The 17,721-nt window shown below is 38.0% G+C and overlaps 1 protein-coding gene across 1 annotated transcript; it reads right to left on the bottom strand.

Moving 5' to 3' along the window:
* Window positions 1–1,305: 1,305 nt before the first annotated feature.
* NAPG (NSF attachment protein gamma) lies at window positions 1,306–15,616 on the bottom strand. Its single transcript, XM_060775032.2, has 12 exons — window positions 15,462–15,616; window positions 13,896–13,963; window positions 11,394–11,478; window positions 10,507–10,524; window positions 9,570–9,600; window positions 8,418–8,527; window positions 7,915–7,981; window positions 6,596–6,666; window positions 6,003–6,081; window positions 5,699–5,778; window positions 4,291–4,420; window positions 1,306–3,439 (listed from the first exon to the last, which is right to left on the bottom strand). Exons 1-12 carry the CDS (start codon window positions 15,515–15,517, stop codon window positions 3,290–3,292), a joined length of 945 nt encoding a protein of 314 aa, XP_060631015.1. The 5' UTR covers window positions 15,518–15,616; the 3' UTR covers window positions 1,306–3,289.
* Window positions 15,617–17,721: the final 2,105 nt, after the last annotated feature.

Below are 17,721 nucleotides of genomic sequence, written 5' to 3'. Positions count from 1 at the left end.
GATGGTACAGCATGATCAAGTGGAAAAAACTCACATAATGTATAAAGATTGTGAAGATATGAGGACTATGTTGACTAAAAGAAACCATGGCTAAACAGAAGTTGTAACACATCTTTAAACTATGGCACCATCTTGTGGCTGTGACAACTACCTACCAGAAGGCAAAACCTAGGGAGTAATGGAATGTCTTTTGAAAACATTACATCTTCCCAAGACTGCAAAGATTGAAGGATTATAGAGCATTCAGTTAGAGCCTTCCCCAATTATAAAATCTATGTTACATTCTCCACCTAAAGGTAACAACAGTTTTTCTTTACATAATAATTTTCAGAGTGTTTATAGTGGCTCTCTGTACAGAAAAAAAAATGTCACCATGTGTTCAAATATGGAGGAGTTGGTCACCAGAATCACATTAGTTCAGTGGTTCTCAACCTGTGGGTCCCCAGATGTTTTGGCCTTCAACTCCCAGAAATCCTAACAGCTGGTAAACTGACTGGGATTTCTGGGAGTTGCAGGCGAAAACACCTGGGGACCCACAGGTTGAGAACCACTGCTTTATTAGTTGATACTTTTGGAGAAAGGAAAGAAAAAAAGCACCCAGAAAGGATGGGAGCTCTTGAAAGAGCAGTGGAAATCTTGGCAAGGAATCTGGAGTACAAATCAGGATTGACAGGGATTTAGTCAGGATTTGCTTAGCTAACTTAAATGAGTTCAAATCTGTATCACAAGCATTGGAGGCACAAAGTGATGTACTTTCAGAATCCACTGCAATCATTTTTTAGAAATCATGAAGGAAATGTAGGGCGGCAACTCAGGGAAGTACACACCAATCAAGAAAAAAGATTAGATTGGATTATGCAGGAATGTTTTCATGTTTCTTGATGACAATGCAGTGACTAGGAGGAGCCAGAATGGGTTCATCAAAAACAAATTCTGTCAAAGCAATCTTACATCATCTTCTGATCAGATCACTAGTTCAGTAGATGATAGGAATAATGTGGATGGCACTTATCTGGATTTCTGCAAAGACTCAGATAAGGTCCTCCATATTTTGGTTGGCAAACAGATTAAAAGTGAGACCTCTTCTAACTCTATGATTTGCTAAACAGCTCAGAAATACCTAACTTGGCTGTATTCATATCACTTACCTTCAATTCCCACTAGAAAAGCATAAAGCAATTAAGTATTCTTCAGTGTCAGGTTAAGAGATGTTGTAAACAAACCCATTAAGTGAACACACTTATGCTGAATTCTGGGATCTGAACATGAAAAGCAGATCAAGCTGGTCACAACAACCATAAAAAATTCCGTATTTTAAAGCTTTATTTTTCTTTTTTAGAGGCAAAATACAGGACTCTTTTCAGAGAAGCTGCAGCCACAGGGAAATTACAATGTTTTTCATAGTATTATTACAACCCACAGATAGACTGGGCAGAATTACTATTGAAGCACAGGATCACATTGCATAAAACACAATTTGCACATACCTGGGTGTACAGACAAATAATTTATTATGATTATTTACCTTCATAATGGATTTTAGCATACTCATGCAAGCCAAGTACTGTTTTGTCTCTTGAAGAGTTGGTCTTATTTCCCAAAATGTTTCTCCTTGCCACATTTCAATCTTTGTCAAAAAATGTGTGTTGGAAAACATACACTAAACACCTATTATTCAGAAAGTGTGCATTATAACTTAAAATTTAATAAAGATAATATGTTTATTATTATTATTAATCACCTGAAATGAAGGTCAGGAGGTAAAAAGAGAGTTCAATCTACATCCATTTCCACAAATTCTGATCTTAGAAACATCACTACAATAATGTTTTAATGATATTTTATATCCCTAGAGTTTCTGTGCAAAATGAAGTTTTTGTTTGGGCCTGGGTTTAAACCTTACACTCAGCGGGTACCTTACTTATTTTGAATATGGATTTAAAGGGCCTACAGTCTTTCTAAATAAAACACAACATTTTGCTGAGATAATCCTGTTATTAATAATTACATACTAGACAAAAACAGCAATATGACAATGTATTCATTTAACATGAAAGCATATTCTTGAAGTTAAATCAATCCATTTTCATAAAGAAAACTAGTAGGAATGTTAATAAATAGATTTCATGATCCTTCTGATGTGATGATATGGCCCAGGACATAAATAAGATGTTCTCCAAGAGTTTAATTACTAATGCATTATCAAGATCAGCAGAGGGGCTATATTCAGTGCCATTTCACATGTATAGATTACAGACATCTCACATGTATAGATTACAATGTAATCCTATATTTTCAGCTCCTGTTTACCTATATCATTAAACCAGACTGAAGTGAAGAACTAGTTAACAACTGCCTGAATTCACTGCACAAAGTGCAGCAACGAGTGCAAGGATGTAGGAGACACACCACTTTACAAAGAAATCTAGACATTTGCAAAAATGTATCTGTGCAGAATCAACTGTGGATACAAATAATGCAAGGTGCCAGCCCTTTCAGATTCAAAATAGCCAATCTATACTTTCTTGCTGGAATTCTGCTTTCTTAAAATAAACAGATTCATAATTTGCCACTATTTCTACACTACCATTTTGAATTTCCATTTTCACAGAATAAACTGGAAAGACTCATAGCTATAATTTGTCTACATCCAAAAGGGAATCGGGTTTCTTCTTTTTATTCATAGCAATATTACAGGAAGAAATGGTAACATTTTTCTTAAAAAATACACCAAAGTCTGTATTTTTTTAATATTGGCTTCAGAACTCTTGTACATTTTGCAGATATGCTTTTACACCCTCAAAGAGTCTGTCTAAAAGGGCTAAGGGGTATCCATCATGGTTTAAGGTGCTGTCAGCAGTTTAGGGATCTTGTTTACAATGTGCAACAAATCACAATTCTGCCGGATTCAGAAATTTCTCTCTTAAAACTCCAACCTTGTGCAGAGCTATCAAATGGCACTGGCTCATAAAACAAAGGGCCATAAGACATTTGGAGATAAATATTGAAAATAAATACTATCTTCCAAACATGCTTCTTCTCTATTAGAGAAGACTGGAGCACTCAATTTCTTTATTAAAGCAGATGCATTGAAAATATGTAAGATTTAAGACTGTAGCCCAGAAATGCTTTAAAGATACAGCCACACTTTTTCATACAAGTTTTCCCCAAAATGACAAGTTGTTATAATCTTTTTGGTTTGGTTTTTGCAACAAAATAATATAATTCAGGAGCATTTGGAATTTGCTCAATGGCCAGCCTGATATCTGAGATTAGCACTTAACTGCGATTAGCACAGTCCGCCTGCATAGTCATCATCTTCCTCATTCCCATGGGCACCCGGCACGACTGGCCTCTCTGCTTTGCCCTGTGGAGTGACTGGGGATTTCTTCTTTATCCCTCCACCTGGGACACCCAACGAGAGACCAAGCTTGGCATACTGGCAAAAAACAGGAAGAGTTACATTTCTGTATGTTGAAGGGCACATCCTGACTATATAACTCAAAATGAAGTCAACGTTAACACTGAAATCAATACAACCATTTGCTATAATACAGTCTGTTCCATGCCAGTATTATATACTGTCCGAAAAACCTGATTTGTGTACATAACCGGATCTATGTGAAACCAATACAGAAGACTAGGGAGAATCGTTGTAATTGTTCTAAAATCTGTAGTGAGCAAGACAACTTTTTTCCAATAAATATACAACTGCCACCAAAACCAGTGGATTGTATCTAGAGATTCAGTCATAAGAACTATGGATAAAGTTCTGCTCATTCTGGGAGTATCAATAATGGAACAATGATGAATGGCTTCATTACAAGTAAAGATAAGGAACAGAACTCCAAATTGTAGTTATTTCTGAAGCCATTAATAATGGTTTCTCAGTTCAGAAAGTTATTGTTGCAGTTCCCTGGCTTCTTCTTAAGTCCTTCAAGGGAAGAAACAAAGCAACTACATACAGCAGTTTTATCTCATCTTATTAGATCAAAATTTAAGAATCTACACACAACCTTAGATAATCACAGCAATGTAATATGACTGCTAGTCATATGCCACACACAATTCTCCCCACATCTTAACATTCTGCAGCAGTAAAGTGGATATTTAAGTTAACAATTCCAATCGCAGGAAGATCTTAGCTCAAGAATTGAACACAGTAAGAACCTCATTGCTCTTTTGGCCTTCAATCTCCAACTGCAAGCTCGGTTCACACAATAGAATTGATTTCAACAAGTCAATCTGCAATCCCAATTGTCCACACCCCTCTGCAGCACTACTACTTACTTCATTGTCCATGTACTTAAAGAGTGGTGAATTGCATACATCTGATACTTGGTCCTGGTCTTGTTGATCATAACCTTCTAGTAACTGTTCCAATGCTGCACAGTCCTCGCTTTCTCTGAAGCCTGGAAGGCTGAAGCAATTGAAATTTCATTTAAAGCAGCTCCTCCAAGTTAAGAAACCATATATCCAGACAGGGTATGAACCATCTCAGAGATTTAAGATCATTTGGGGAAGTCCCTGCTCTCAGTCCCACCACCTTCGCAGTGGGGACAAGAGACAAGGCCTTCTCAGTGGTGGCCCCTAGGCTATGGAACTCCCTCCCAGTGAAATCAGGTCAGCCCCCTCCCTCCTGACCTTCAGAAAGAAATTGAAGACATGACTCTGGGACGATTCCTTTGAGTAGAAATGCAATGCAATAAGCGAAGATGAAATGTGTGCAATATGCCTGGAACAGCCTTGATTATGATTTCAGATTGTGTGGTTTTAATAATTGGTTTAAATGTTTATATTGCTTTTTAATTTTATGCTTTTAATGTTTATGCTTATCTCTATAATTTGTTTGATAAGGCATCACATTGTTGCCTATTGTAAGGATGCTCTGAGGTGAGAAGGATGGGATATAAATACATACATACATACATACATACATACATACATACATACATACATAAAAATAGGGTAAAATTTGGAAGGCACAGACTTGGGGTTCTGAAGGACATCTCATCTTTACATGATGTTGGCTAGATCTTGTAGTGATTGCTTAAAAGTCTTCTCTTCCAGGTTTAACTCATTGAAATTAGACAAATGATGAACAGGACCAGTCATTTCAATTACAGCACACTCATTCTGGGATATTTTCCCTAAAGATAGCCACATTATTTACACAGATGTTCCAATAGTTCTAATACTGACTTTATTTGTTCTTAGTATCACCTTCTTTGTTTTGTATATGTCTTAATTAAATTTCATGTACTATTGCTCTGTAAGTTTTATTGGGCAGATATTCTAACCAGCAGACAGCCTAGCATTGCTTAAAAACAAAATGAAATAACAAATAAATATATTAAGATGCCTTCATTGCAATTTCTTAGGCAGTAATGCAATTTGACAATAACAGATGTGCATAAGTTGGGAATATGACAAGACATAACTCTGAATCCTTTAGCAGCAGCCTTCCCTAACCTGGTAGCTTCCAGGTGCATTAGATAACGGAAAGTGCAATGCAACACATCTGCAGCATACTATCTGAAATATCAGCTTTACAAACAACCAGGCAAAGCTCTCAAAATTGTGATACATGAGAGAATTCGACATTTAGCACTTAACCTAGCAATTACACTCAAGATGAAATATTGCTAAGATAACATATTTTTACATTAAGAACCAGTCAGGTACGTTAGTGACTTACCTACAGCTCTCCCTGACACATTTTTCTGCAGCAACGTAATCGTTTCTGTGAAGATGAACTAAGACCTGAGCAATAGTTTTCTAAAACAAACAGAAAAAAGATGATTCTCTTGTAGTAAAGCAGTATTTCAGAAGAACAAAACAGAATGTTAACCCTTTGTAAAGAATCCAAGTACTAAAACTGCAGGTGATTGATCAAGAAATAATCAAACATTGATCAAGCAGAATAAGGTAAATTACTACTTTTAAAGAAAATGAGGGTTTTTTTTCTTTCTAGAAATTGGGAAAGGCCAGCAGGTTTATACCTTGTAACATGTTGGATAGTTTTCAATATCTTTATAAATACTCTTTTCTTTCTGCAGAGATACTGCTGCCTCATCTAGCCTGGAAGACAAGAGCGAGAAAGAAATGTAACATTTAATGGAAGCAGCAGAAATTAGAAGGCCAACTATTCCAACTAAAAGTTTCATTCCAGACAGTTTTATACAGAGAAACAAGTTCCTTGTGCGTAACTACAGTACGCCTATACTGAAAGCACCTAGCCAAGAACCAGATGTTTCCAAAGGGTCATTCTGAAACAAAAGGAAGACTAGCTTTATAGCTGCAGCAAAGCTATACTTGGATGACTGTTTCTAATATAGCTTTATAGACACCAAACCACGCTGAGAATTGGGAGCTGGAAGAGTCAAAATGTGCAGTAAAGAGGGGGAAGAATTGCAAGCCCCAGTTTACATTGCAAGGAATAGCAATTTCTGTCATGTCACAGGGTTTTTTTGAATAAATATCATCACAATATTCAAGAAGTCAATAACAGTTGTGTGCCTACTACTCAAAAGACACAACAGCCAGTAATGTCCTCAAAAAGATTTTGTTTTCAAAGATTTTGTAAGATGCATACCTACGACCTTTGACTAAAAGTCTTGAAGCCTTGCCATACATTTCAACTGCCTGTCGTAAACGTTCTTCATTCTGGAAAAGAAGGTAAACATAAGCATATAAAGCATGAATTATTTAACTGTGATACACATTTTTTTTATCAGTGAGATATGAGCAGTGTTTCCTTGCCATTCTCAATTTTTGGATGCCTTTTAATATAAAGTCCTCCAAGGTACAGCACAGGTCTGTCAAGTGAATAACCCAAGCCCCTGCCCATATTTGCATGCCTCAGAAAACCAGTTTCCTCTCACAAGCAAACTGAGTTTGCCAACTCTTCCCTTTTCCTTCTCTCACATTGCTACTTATCCAGAACTGTCTGTCTGTTGTCAGTCAAACAGCATACACATTTCCCTCAGTCAACCACAAAGAGGCTCAAAGTCCCACAGGCAGAAATAACAATACAGAGAGCCAGATGTAAACAACAGCAACACTGTTTTTTTCCTCCTTCCCTTCCTTTATCTTTTGATGAAGAAAGCAACAGGGGGTAAGACTTTGGCAAAGAGTGGCTGGGGGAAAAGGAAAGGGAGGAAAGTGCTAGTGGGAGAAACTGAGCAGCAAACCACAGTGGGAGGTAGGGCAAAGGGATCTGAAATGAAGGCATTTTGTCTGGAAAACTGGGAGAAAGTCCACAGATGGGAACTTGCGGGCCATATAAACCATGCATGCTGCATAATTCCCACATATTTTGAATCCTTTGTATTGCTAATCACAGTTTATCTGGAGAAAAATAAGAAAGTTGAAAATGGAGGGGATTCTGGCTAGGCAGAAGAAAGGGCGGGGGGGGGGGGGAGCCCAGAAGTTCAAACCTGGTCTAGACTGGTTCGTTCAAGTATGGGTTTACATATGAACAAGACAGTGCGTAGAAAATGAAACACAGAGGAGCCTGAGTACTAAATGGAAGAACTGCAAACAGGTTCAGAGCTAGATATGACATGTTCAGAAAAATATAACTGTAAGGAAAGATGGGATGTATAATTGCTAAATTTCAAACAACTGTTTAGGTTTTACCTAAACGTGCTCGCATTGTGGAAATCAAACAGCACTTACTAATGGAAGTAGTAGGAATAATTTAAAGTTGACTTCAGTCCTATCAGTCAATCCACTCAAGATTGACAGGAGGCTATGAGCAGGACTATACTTGCTTAAACACATACTTGCTAAACACATCTATATGTTCACTCTTCTGCACTGTACACTGTTCCTATTTTAAGTATTGTTTTTGACTAACCCCAGTGATTTTGCATATCTCAAGAGCATAGTTTATGGTTTCAAAAGACTTACCTCAAATACTGCTGCTGTCTGCTGATACAACTGAATAGCCTTGTCTGGATTTATATTTTCTATTACCCTGAAATAAAAAAATACCAAATACTTTTATTTACAATGGTGCTCTAATAAGAGCAACATTCTCTTAGACAATCTACGGAGGTCATATCCAGAATGAAGAGCCATCCTTTTCTGTCCCTCTTTGTTCTTACATGCTGGCCTGTTAGAAAAAGAGCAAAATACTGTAGCCATGTGGCTAAACTTATTTATCCTGCCTTTCCCCCAATATTGATTTAGGTCTTCTGAAATGTGGAGTCAGATTAAGGGGCTCAAGTAGTCTACTTCTGAATCAGCTTGATAGTTTTAAAAAGATAACTACTTTAAAAAAGACATCACTTGAAAGCTGTGAGGCGATACACAAATATCTTATTTGACAAATAAATAAAACGAGAGGAATTCAGCTTCTATTACAGATCTTTTCAAAAAGCAACGACACCAAAAGACATTAGCGAACTTACTTTCCAGCACGATCTAGAGCAATAGCTGCAGTATCAGGTGTTCCATTTTCCAGGTACATCATGCTGGCTTTCTGAATCAGTTCCACTGCATCATGGTGTTGTTGCATTTCCTGAAGGAGAAAAGAAGAGGCCCTGTTTGCTGAACAAGAATGGGGGTAATAAGAAAGCTTTTCTGTGGCTGATTTGTGCTGCCCCTGTTAAGTGCTATAGTCATTAAAAGATATTCATCTATTTATGATGCATCTAATATGGTACTATCCTACTTATTTAGATTAATTAATGTCATTTCCCCCCTTTTAAGCTACCAAAGTAATTATCTAGCATACATTTATGTCCTTCAACATTTATTGATCATTTAAGTACAGATTAGTTGCAAACTGTATCAAATGAGGATTCCTTCCTAAGAATATATGTTCAGAGTGAAGCTATTAACAGTACTGATTGTGAATCTGATTGTGAATATATTACTACAGTATTTTTGGCTTCATTGATATATTTCATGCTACGGTATGCCTAAGTAATTTTTGAATTAATGATAAATGTGGGTGAACCTATCATGGGATTTTTCTTGGCAAATTTTGGTCAAAGGGAGTTTTCCACTGCCTTCCTCTGACGTTGAAAGAGAGTGTGATTTGCCCAAGGTCACCCAGCAGGTTTCCATGGTCAAGTAAGGATTTGATTTCAGTGTGCTAGTCCAACCAGCAACCTCTACACCACACTAAGCAAAATACAAATGTGTCCTTCCTTGAAATGGGCGTATTCCGTGACCGTCTACTTGGCAAGGCGCACTGAACAAGAAGTAGCCAGCCTGGATAGATCCCACAAAAGTGAGATGTATTTATTTATTTTAAAGTCTGTTGTTCCTTAGAGCAGTTTCTCAAACAATTCCTAACAGCTGGTAAACTGGCTGGGATTTCTGGGAGCTGAAGTCCAAAATACCTGGAGGAACACACCGCCTTAGAGGAACTCAAATCCTTCAAGGTCATACTCTTTTGTCTATTTTTCATCTGTTGCTACACTTATGAATTGCTTTGAGTCCCAGTTCTAGAAGAAAGATACCATTAACTCAAATAAATTATACATAGAATAAAAACCTAATCTTGAATTTAACCAGTACCTTCAAATATAGAATCTGAATAGACAGGCACACACCTTTAACATCATACCAGCTTGTTCGTAAGCCCTGAAAAGGAGATAGAAAAACTCAAGTTGTGGCTAAATACAAGCAAAGATGTTTCTTAAGACAATTTAATCCCCACAAAAAAGAATGATCTGAATCTGCAAGCATCTTGGGAGGTTTTTTTTTTTTCAATTAGTGCAACACACCGCAGAAAACCAAGTGGATAGATAACACTCTTTCCTTTCGCTTCATATGGCCAGGTTCAAAGAGATAAATCTCACTTCTGTTCACAGGAAAGGAGGATGAATTTCTTGCCCAACAAAATTTACTTTTACTGCCTTATTTGTAATGTTTGAAAGATGTCTCACAAATAAGGCTGAGCTAAAAATTATTCTGAGGATTTGTTGGATAGCATAAAAACCTTGCTGTTTTCACAGAGGGGAGGATAATGCCTCCTATTTAGAAAATGGTCTATTCACGAAATTTTCCTTGCTTCTACATTGATTTTGTTTCGCCTTCATATGCTAGCATTTTGCCAAATCCATGACAGTACCACAAATAGCCGGATTATGTATTGCAGGAATGTGTTGCAATTTGACTTTAAAAGTTGTCATGAGACATTCATACACTGTCATCTGAGCAGGGGAAATTGTGTTCCCTAATCAGATAAAAATTGTGTAAACAACAATATTAAGCAAGACATGTTTGTAAAGTAAATATTTTTGTATCGGGTAAATGATGTTGCAAAATACAAACATAAAAAGTATGGAAAACTTTCAAGGCACTAATATCTCTTCAGAAATCTGTTATTATCAAGTAGGAAAACACTTATTTTATTTCCAACTCTGTGGTGAAGTCTGGTTGATATTTCTCTGAACAGGGAGAGGAGTATTTCATCTGGGTCAAGAACAGTTTCATTTCATATAGATTCCTTCGAAACAGATGAATTAAAATAGTATTCAGACTTACTTTGCAGCATGGAAAAGCCTGGATGCAAATTGTGTTGAGTCAAGGACACAAATTATAATATGTCTTCCTAGGTTCAATTTTGATATTTTCAAACAGTTCAGATCAAAACCTATTGCATTGGTTTATACATAGACCAAAAAAATCATAGAGATAAATCATATTTTTAATTGAGTTCATGGATCAAAACTACAAACGGGACAACATGTTATAAGACATACTGACAGTCAATTTTTTCCCTCTCCATGGGGTATTCAGTCAGATTCCACAGTCAGAATGGAATTCTGTTTTACTAGTGTCATAAAGGCAGTAAAAGTAAATTTTCCTTTTTCCATTTTCCTTTGTGACACACAAACTTTAGAAAGTCCCAAAGTCTCGCTGGACATAAAATTCATATTTCAAGAAGCTGTTGTAATAACGGTCATGCTATGTGACAAATATGTTGAAGATCTGGAATTTCTTCAATATAGGAAGTCCCTCTACTGATCGTATCACAACTGTTTCACAAAAACATGTTAAAAGATACCTAATCAACTAGTCAGCTGGTGACCAACTTTCAGATGAGGAACTTTTAAATATATTTAATTAGCCTGCAGACATGCCAGTCCTGAACTCTTTACCATCACCAACATAGCCTCCAAGATCTTAGGCTCCCCTCTATACCATCCTGTTCTGCAGAACACCCCAGAGCTATGACAATTAGTTATATGTTTGATTTTTTTAAAGTCGTGATAACAGGTGCTAAAATCAATTTTATCCAAACATAGAAATGAACCTGAAATGAACCAGCAGAGTATCTATTGGATTGAATCAACAAAAAATAGCATCAATCTATCATCCATTATTTTTTCATGCTGAAGAGTGAGAGGCAACAGTAAATAAAAAGATACGCTTTATTCTGTTCATGGGAGACAGCTTCTTTATAATATGCTTCTTTTGCTTGATCGAACTGTTTGGCATTTTTAAAAGCAACAGCTGCAAAGAAACAAAAGAGGAAGCAATAAGAAAATGTATTATTTTCTGAACTGTACACACCATGAACATTCCAAATCTATTTCAGAAACATTACTCACAAGGAATATCTATATATCTATCTATGCTCTTTAACACAAAACACTTTCAGGGCAACTAATACAGGTTTAGTCCCATCTTTAATTCTCACAACAATGCTTCGAAGAAAGAAAGGAAGAGTCATGCAAATAGCTATATAGATGTCTGGAGATATGAACCATGTACAAATGGGTTTCCTCTCAGACACCCTCAGGCTTATTATTATTATCCCATTCATAAATGAAATAATGCCATATACTTGTAGGATGATAAATGATGACAAGTGATTTAAGTCTTAGAAACAGCCAAATTTTAGTCAAAATCTTAATAGTTTCTGGCATACAGAATACACTAGGGGTACACCTACACTAGTCACTTCTGCTGGTGTGAAACTAAAAGAGGAAGAAACAATTTCATTCTGCAAATGATTAGTTCTGGAACTGGTTTTTAGGCTTGGATGGTGCTTATACACACCACGGAGATTGGCTTCAATCCGTTTCCAGGATCTGCAGCTTTGCAGGTATGAAGGACTCAAGTTTTTTTTTATCTTCCCGCATGTGTGGATCACAGCAGTGCCCTGTCCCTTAATCGGCCCAATGTGGTTTACATTAATGCACATTAAGGGCTCATTTTCAGAGTGTTCACCAACTTTGCTCCTCCCCACTTAAAGCCCTTAATGTGTATTGCTTCACACATTCGTGGCATGTATTGCCTAAACACTGCATTGTCAAGCTGCCTTTAAACTGCATTAAGTGGGCAGTGTAGATGAGCCCTGAAACTCACTTTCAAGAAAACAGGCATAGGCTTAAACTAGAATCATTGCACTTTGATCTACTGTAGGATAAGGTGAAGTGTGACTTTCATATGTTACTGGGTTGCAACTCTCTGCAGCCCTAGCTAGTAAAACTCAGGGGAAGGAATACTGGCTGCTGCAGTCTTATAACATTAGGAGCCCATCCTCTGTCTAAGAAGACTAAAACTCACCCAAGCCTGCTAGCCACTTAGTGTTTTGTGCCTTCTGTTTCAGAATTTGGTAAACCCCTTACCTACTCGGAATTTAAGAAACATAATATTTTCAAACTGAAAACCTCCCACATGCCATGATCCTCTAGTTTAAAAATGAGAAAGAAGCATTCTGGAAGCTAAGGCCCCTTCTACACTGCCATATAATCCAGATTATCCAAGCGGATAATCCACACTATCTGCTTTGAATTGGATTATATGAACTGGATTATATGAGTCTACAATCATATAAGGAGGATTAAGTACATCCATATGCACCCTCACCTAGCTGCTAATATTGTTTATTATTTATTTAAAGCATTTATATTCCGCCCTTCTCACCCCGAAGGGGACTCAGGACGGAGCACAACATATAAACAGCAAACATTCAATGCCGAAACATATTAGGCCATACACATACAAAAGGATTAAAATCACTTATCTTGACATTAAAATCCACTAGTTAAAACTGTCTCAACAACCATATCGAATTTGATTGGCATACTAAGGGTTCCTATCACTACCTCATTGCACAGTGCCTTGTTAATCTGTGATTTACCATCCCCCTCCAACAATTGTTAGCCTAATTTTAGAGATGTTTCAATGAGATTTTAAGGACTTGATATGTTTGTAATTATGTGTATTGTGTTACATTTGGTTTATTTAGGTTGTCTTATGATTTGTTGAGTTGTTTTTGATTTGTTTATATATTATTGTTGACACTGAATGTTTGCCACTGTGTATTTTGTTGAAAACCACCCTAAATCTCTTGGGGAGATAGGGCGGGCTATAAATAAAGTTTCATTCATTAATTCACTGCCATATAATCTAGTTCAAAGCAGATAATCCGGATTAAATATAGATGGGGCCTAAGAGTCTCCATGTTAATTGCAATGTTAGCAATGGCGTCAATACATTGTGGGAGGAAATGGGAGGGGGCCTTCTCTGCTGTGGTTCCCCCAACTGTGGAAGACAAACTGAACCAATCTTATTTCACTTAGGTGCCGAGTAAAAACATGTCCGAAGCCTTTGGGCCTAACAAACTTACTTCAAAATATTTATGTGCACGTGGTTGCAAATTGTTTTAATGTTTTAAACTTATAATATCCCTTCCCCCATTTAATTTTTTTTCATTGCTTTAGCTTGACTGTCATTATTTGACTTCTATACCGACTTACTATATATATGATGGGATAGAAATATTTCAACAATGTGTCACTAGAATAAAGCAGCAAAAGCCAGAGGAAGTTGGTGCAAAAACTTCCAATACACAATTTGTTTGCATTTTTAACAATTCAGGCTAAACAAAAAACAAGATCCTGATATTTTAGAGAACATACCTGCCTTTGAATATTCAGTTGCTGCGCTATCGTAGTCTGGTTTCCATTTTAGCAAGCCGGTTTTCAAACTGAAATACAAAATATGCCAAACAACAATCTATATAATAATAATAATAATAATAATAATAATAAAAAATATATGTTTGTAATATGTATGTTTGTATGTAGGTGACTGCCACATCTAGAGAGCAAGCACTGTGGACGCCACCACACCCAGAGAGCACAGAGAACCCCACTAGTGATGGATCTGAACCAAATGTGGCACACATACACACTATGACCAATTTTGAGTACTGGAAGGGTTTGAGGGCGCAATGACAGAGGATGACCGGCATTATAGCTCACTCATATGTGAAAAGCACTACAAACCCCACCAATGATGGATCTGGACCAAACTTGGCAGACTTATCAACCATGAGCAACAGAAAATACTTGAGGAGTTTGAGGGGATAGATTCTAGATACCCATTATAACCAACTTTAAATCCTGGTGGGGCTTGGGGAGGACTTGACCCAGAATGTTGGGAGTTGTAGTTTACCCACATCCTAATACATTTTCTAATGAGACCATTCATAAAATCCAAAACCAAACAATGACAACTGCTAATGTTTAGCATTACAGAATCCTTATTATTATTATTATTATTAAACTTTATTTGTACCCCGCTAGCATCTCCCAAGGGATTCGATGCAGCTTACAAAGGCCAAGGCCTCAACACAACAACAACAACAAAACAATAACAATACAATTCAAAGCAAATTAAAAATTAAAAACATAAGCAATAATAAACATTACACCATTACACAATAAAACCAGGGCCAGGCCAGTGATGGGTACAGGTTAAAAAAGTGCTGGGTGTGGCTGGTGGTATGTTGGATTTCTGAGCAAGTGCAATGTGCAGAGAGTCTTAAACTCTAATAAAGTGCTTTTGGGACTTAGAGCTGGGGGTTATCCTACTCCGGAAAGGCACCTATGCTAGTTGACAATAAAACAACAGACTAAACAATATATTGTCGAAGGATTCATGGCTGGAATCACTAGATTGTTGTAGGCCTTTCAGGCTATATGGTCATGTTCCAGAAGCATTCTCTCCTGACGTTTCACCTACATCTATGGCAAACATCCTCAGAGGTTGTGAAGTCACTGCTTCTGAGGATGCTTGCCATAGATGCAGGCGAAACATCAGGGGAGAATGCTTCTGGAACATGGCCATATAGCCCGAAAGGCCTACAACAGCCCAGACTAAACAATTTAAAACAAAAGCTGGTTGCCTTCATCCCAGAAATCCACCAATAAGATTTGATTTATGATTCAAGTACAAACTCTGAAAGTTTGCTGATGCCTGAGCAGAATGGGAAGGGCAAGGCCTTGCCCTCTCCTCTTGTCATGCCCCTAACTAAGGTGAAACTGCTCAGGATTCTCAACAGATGCCCAGAGAAGGGCCTTCGCGGCCTAGAAGGGCCACTCAAAGGATTGGGAAGGACCTCCGGCCGCTCTCGCCCTTCCCCGAGAGCCGAAGCCTCCTGAGGGAGTGACAAAGCGCCTCCCCGCCCTCTCCCCGCTTACTATTTCTCGGCCTTCGCGATGTGCTCCAAGCCTTCGTTGATCTTCTGAGCCGCCATGTTCGACTGACAAGGAATCACAGCATCTGCGAGCCTTGACGTCGCAGCCGGATACGGAAAGCCGAAAGGGCCCAAAGCGTCTGAAAGGCGGAGCCTCGCTTCGCCTCGCCTCTCCTGCGCATGCGCGACTAAGGCAGGTTTGGCTTTCCTTTGCCAAGTAAGGAAAGGAACAGGAAGTAGTGGGGGACTTCTGTTGACACTCAGTGGCAGTGAGAGGTTGTGGCAAAGTTAAGGGGGGAGAGAGGACAATGTGTGCAGTGTACTCCCTTAACCCTCCCCCCCCCCAAAGATTACAGATTGGGCATCCCTTCTCCGAGATGATATGTTGTTGTTTTTATCTATTTTGCATATAATACATAATGTGATGTTTTGGGAGATGGGGCCCATGGCATTCATTGATGTTCCATATACAATTTATGCACATAACCTGAAAGAAATGTTACTTACCCACATGATTTTGAATAATTTTGTGCATGAAACAAAGTCTGTGTATATTGAACCATCACAAAGCACATGCAACACTATCTCAGCCATCATTTGGGATTATTTTTGGACTTTGGAATTAGATATTTATTTATTTAAAACATTTATATCTCTATCTTCTCTACCTCCGTAGAGGGACTCAGACCGGCCGACAGCAAAAATTAAATGCTAACATAAAAATCTAAAACATACATCAACAGTGAATTAACAAATACATATAGGATAAAATACATAAAAGCCATTCACTAAGATAAAAACATGTTTCGCCCACATTAAGGCCCCTTCTACAGCCCCTTCCAAACAGCTGGATTATAAAATCCCACATTATCTGCTTTGAACTGGGTTATATGGCAGTGTGAACTCAGGGCCCTTCCACACAGCCATATAAACCAGAATATCAGGTCAGAAAATCTCACATATGTTTTGGACTGGGCTATTTGAGTCCACACTGCCATAAATCCCAGTTTAAAGCAGATAATGTGGGATCTTATTCAACTGTGTGGAAGGAGCCTCCGGGCCCTTCCAGACAAGCCCTACATCCCAGGATCTGATCCCAGGTTTTCTGTTTATCCCAGATTATCTAGCAGTGTGGGCTCTTATAATCCAGTTTAAAGCACTAAACCTGAGTTCAGATCCTTCCACACAGCCATATAACCCAAATTACCAAGACAGAATAACCCACAATGGCCCCTTCCACACAGCTGTATAAAATCCCACATCTGCTTTTAACTGTATTATATGGCAGCGTGGACTCAAATAACCCAGGGTCCTTCCACACAAGCATATAACCCAGAATATCAAGGCAGATAATCCACAATATCAGCTTTGAACTGGGATGTCTGAGTCCGCAGTACCATATGATCCAGTTCAATGTGGATTTTATATAGCTGTGTGAAAGGGGCCCCAGTTGAACGCAGATATTGTGAATTATCTCCCTTGATATTCTGAGTTATATGGCTGTGTGGTAAGGCCCTTTGTTGCCATATCAAATCCAGATTATTCACAATGAACTGGTTTATATGGCAGTGTAGACACATATAATCCAATACAAACCAGATAATCTGGGCTATCTTCATTTGTAATTTGGATTATATGGCAGTGTTGAAGGGGCCTAAGGCCCTTTCTACACAGCTGAATAAAATCCCACATTATCTGCTTTGAACTGGAATATATGACAGTGTGAACTCAGGGTCCTTCCACACAGCCCCATATCCCAGAATATCAAGGCAGAAAATCCCACAATATCTGCTTTGAACTAGGTTACATAAGTCCACACTCAGTTAATGTGGGATTTTCTGTCTTGATATTCTGGGATATGGGGCTGTGTGGAAGGGCCCTTAAAAAAGCCAACACACGCGTGCGCAGACACACACACACACACACACACACACACACTGTTCACAGATTGGCTTGAGAAACAACAGGCATTTTAATTTTAATCTGCAGTAGTTGTATAACTGAGAAGGAATTGGCATATGGATCACAACGTTGTGAGTGCATGTGCAACATTACTCAGATACTTGGAGAATGAAAGCCATTAAGCAATTGAGTGCATTCCAAAGAATGGTTAAAATAAGAACAATTATCTAAAAGATTAAAAGAAGTAGATTAAGGAACGATTGCCAAGCACCTTAATATAGAAAAGAACTTATATTTCATGTTTAGGGTCATACTGAAACTTCATTTGTGTATAAATCTTGTGTCGTAATTGCATGTGCTTT

This window comes from Anolis sagrei, chromosome 4 (assembly GCF_037176765.1).
Source record: "Anolis sagrei isolate rAnoSag1 chromosome 4, rAnoSag1.mat, whole genome shotgun sequence".
NCBI lineage: Eukaryota > Metazoa > Chordata > Lepidosauria > Squamata > Dactyloidae > Anolis > Anolis sagrei.
Note: the sequence above shows the minus strand (reverse complement) of the source record. Positions and strands in the feature narration are given on the sequence as shown.

Excerpts from the sequence above, each read along its gene's own strand:
- NAPG (XM_060775032.2), bottom strand. The coding sequence starts at position 15,517 with ATGGCGGCTCAGAAGATCAACGAAGGCTTGGAGCACATCGCGAAGGCC. Across the intron at positions 6,667-7,914 it reads AGACAGCAGCAGTATTTGAG|AATGAAGAACGTTTACGACA; the intron begins GTAAGTCTTTTG and ends CTTCTTTTCCAG. Across the intron at positions 4,421-5,698 it reads TGTGTCAGGGAGAGCTGTAG|CCTTCCAGGCTTCAGAGAAA; the intron begins GTAAGTCACTAA and ends CAATTGCTTCAG.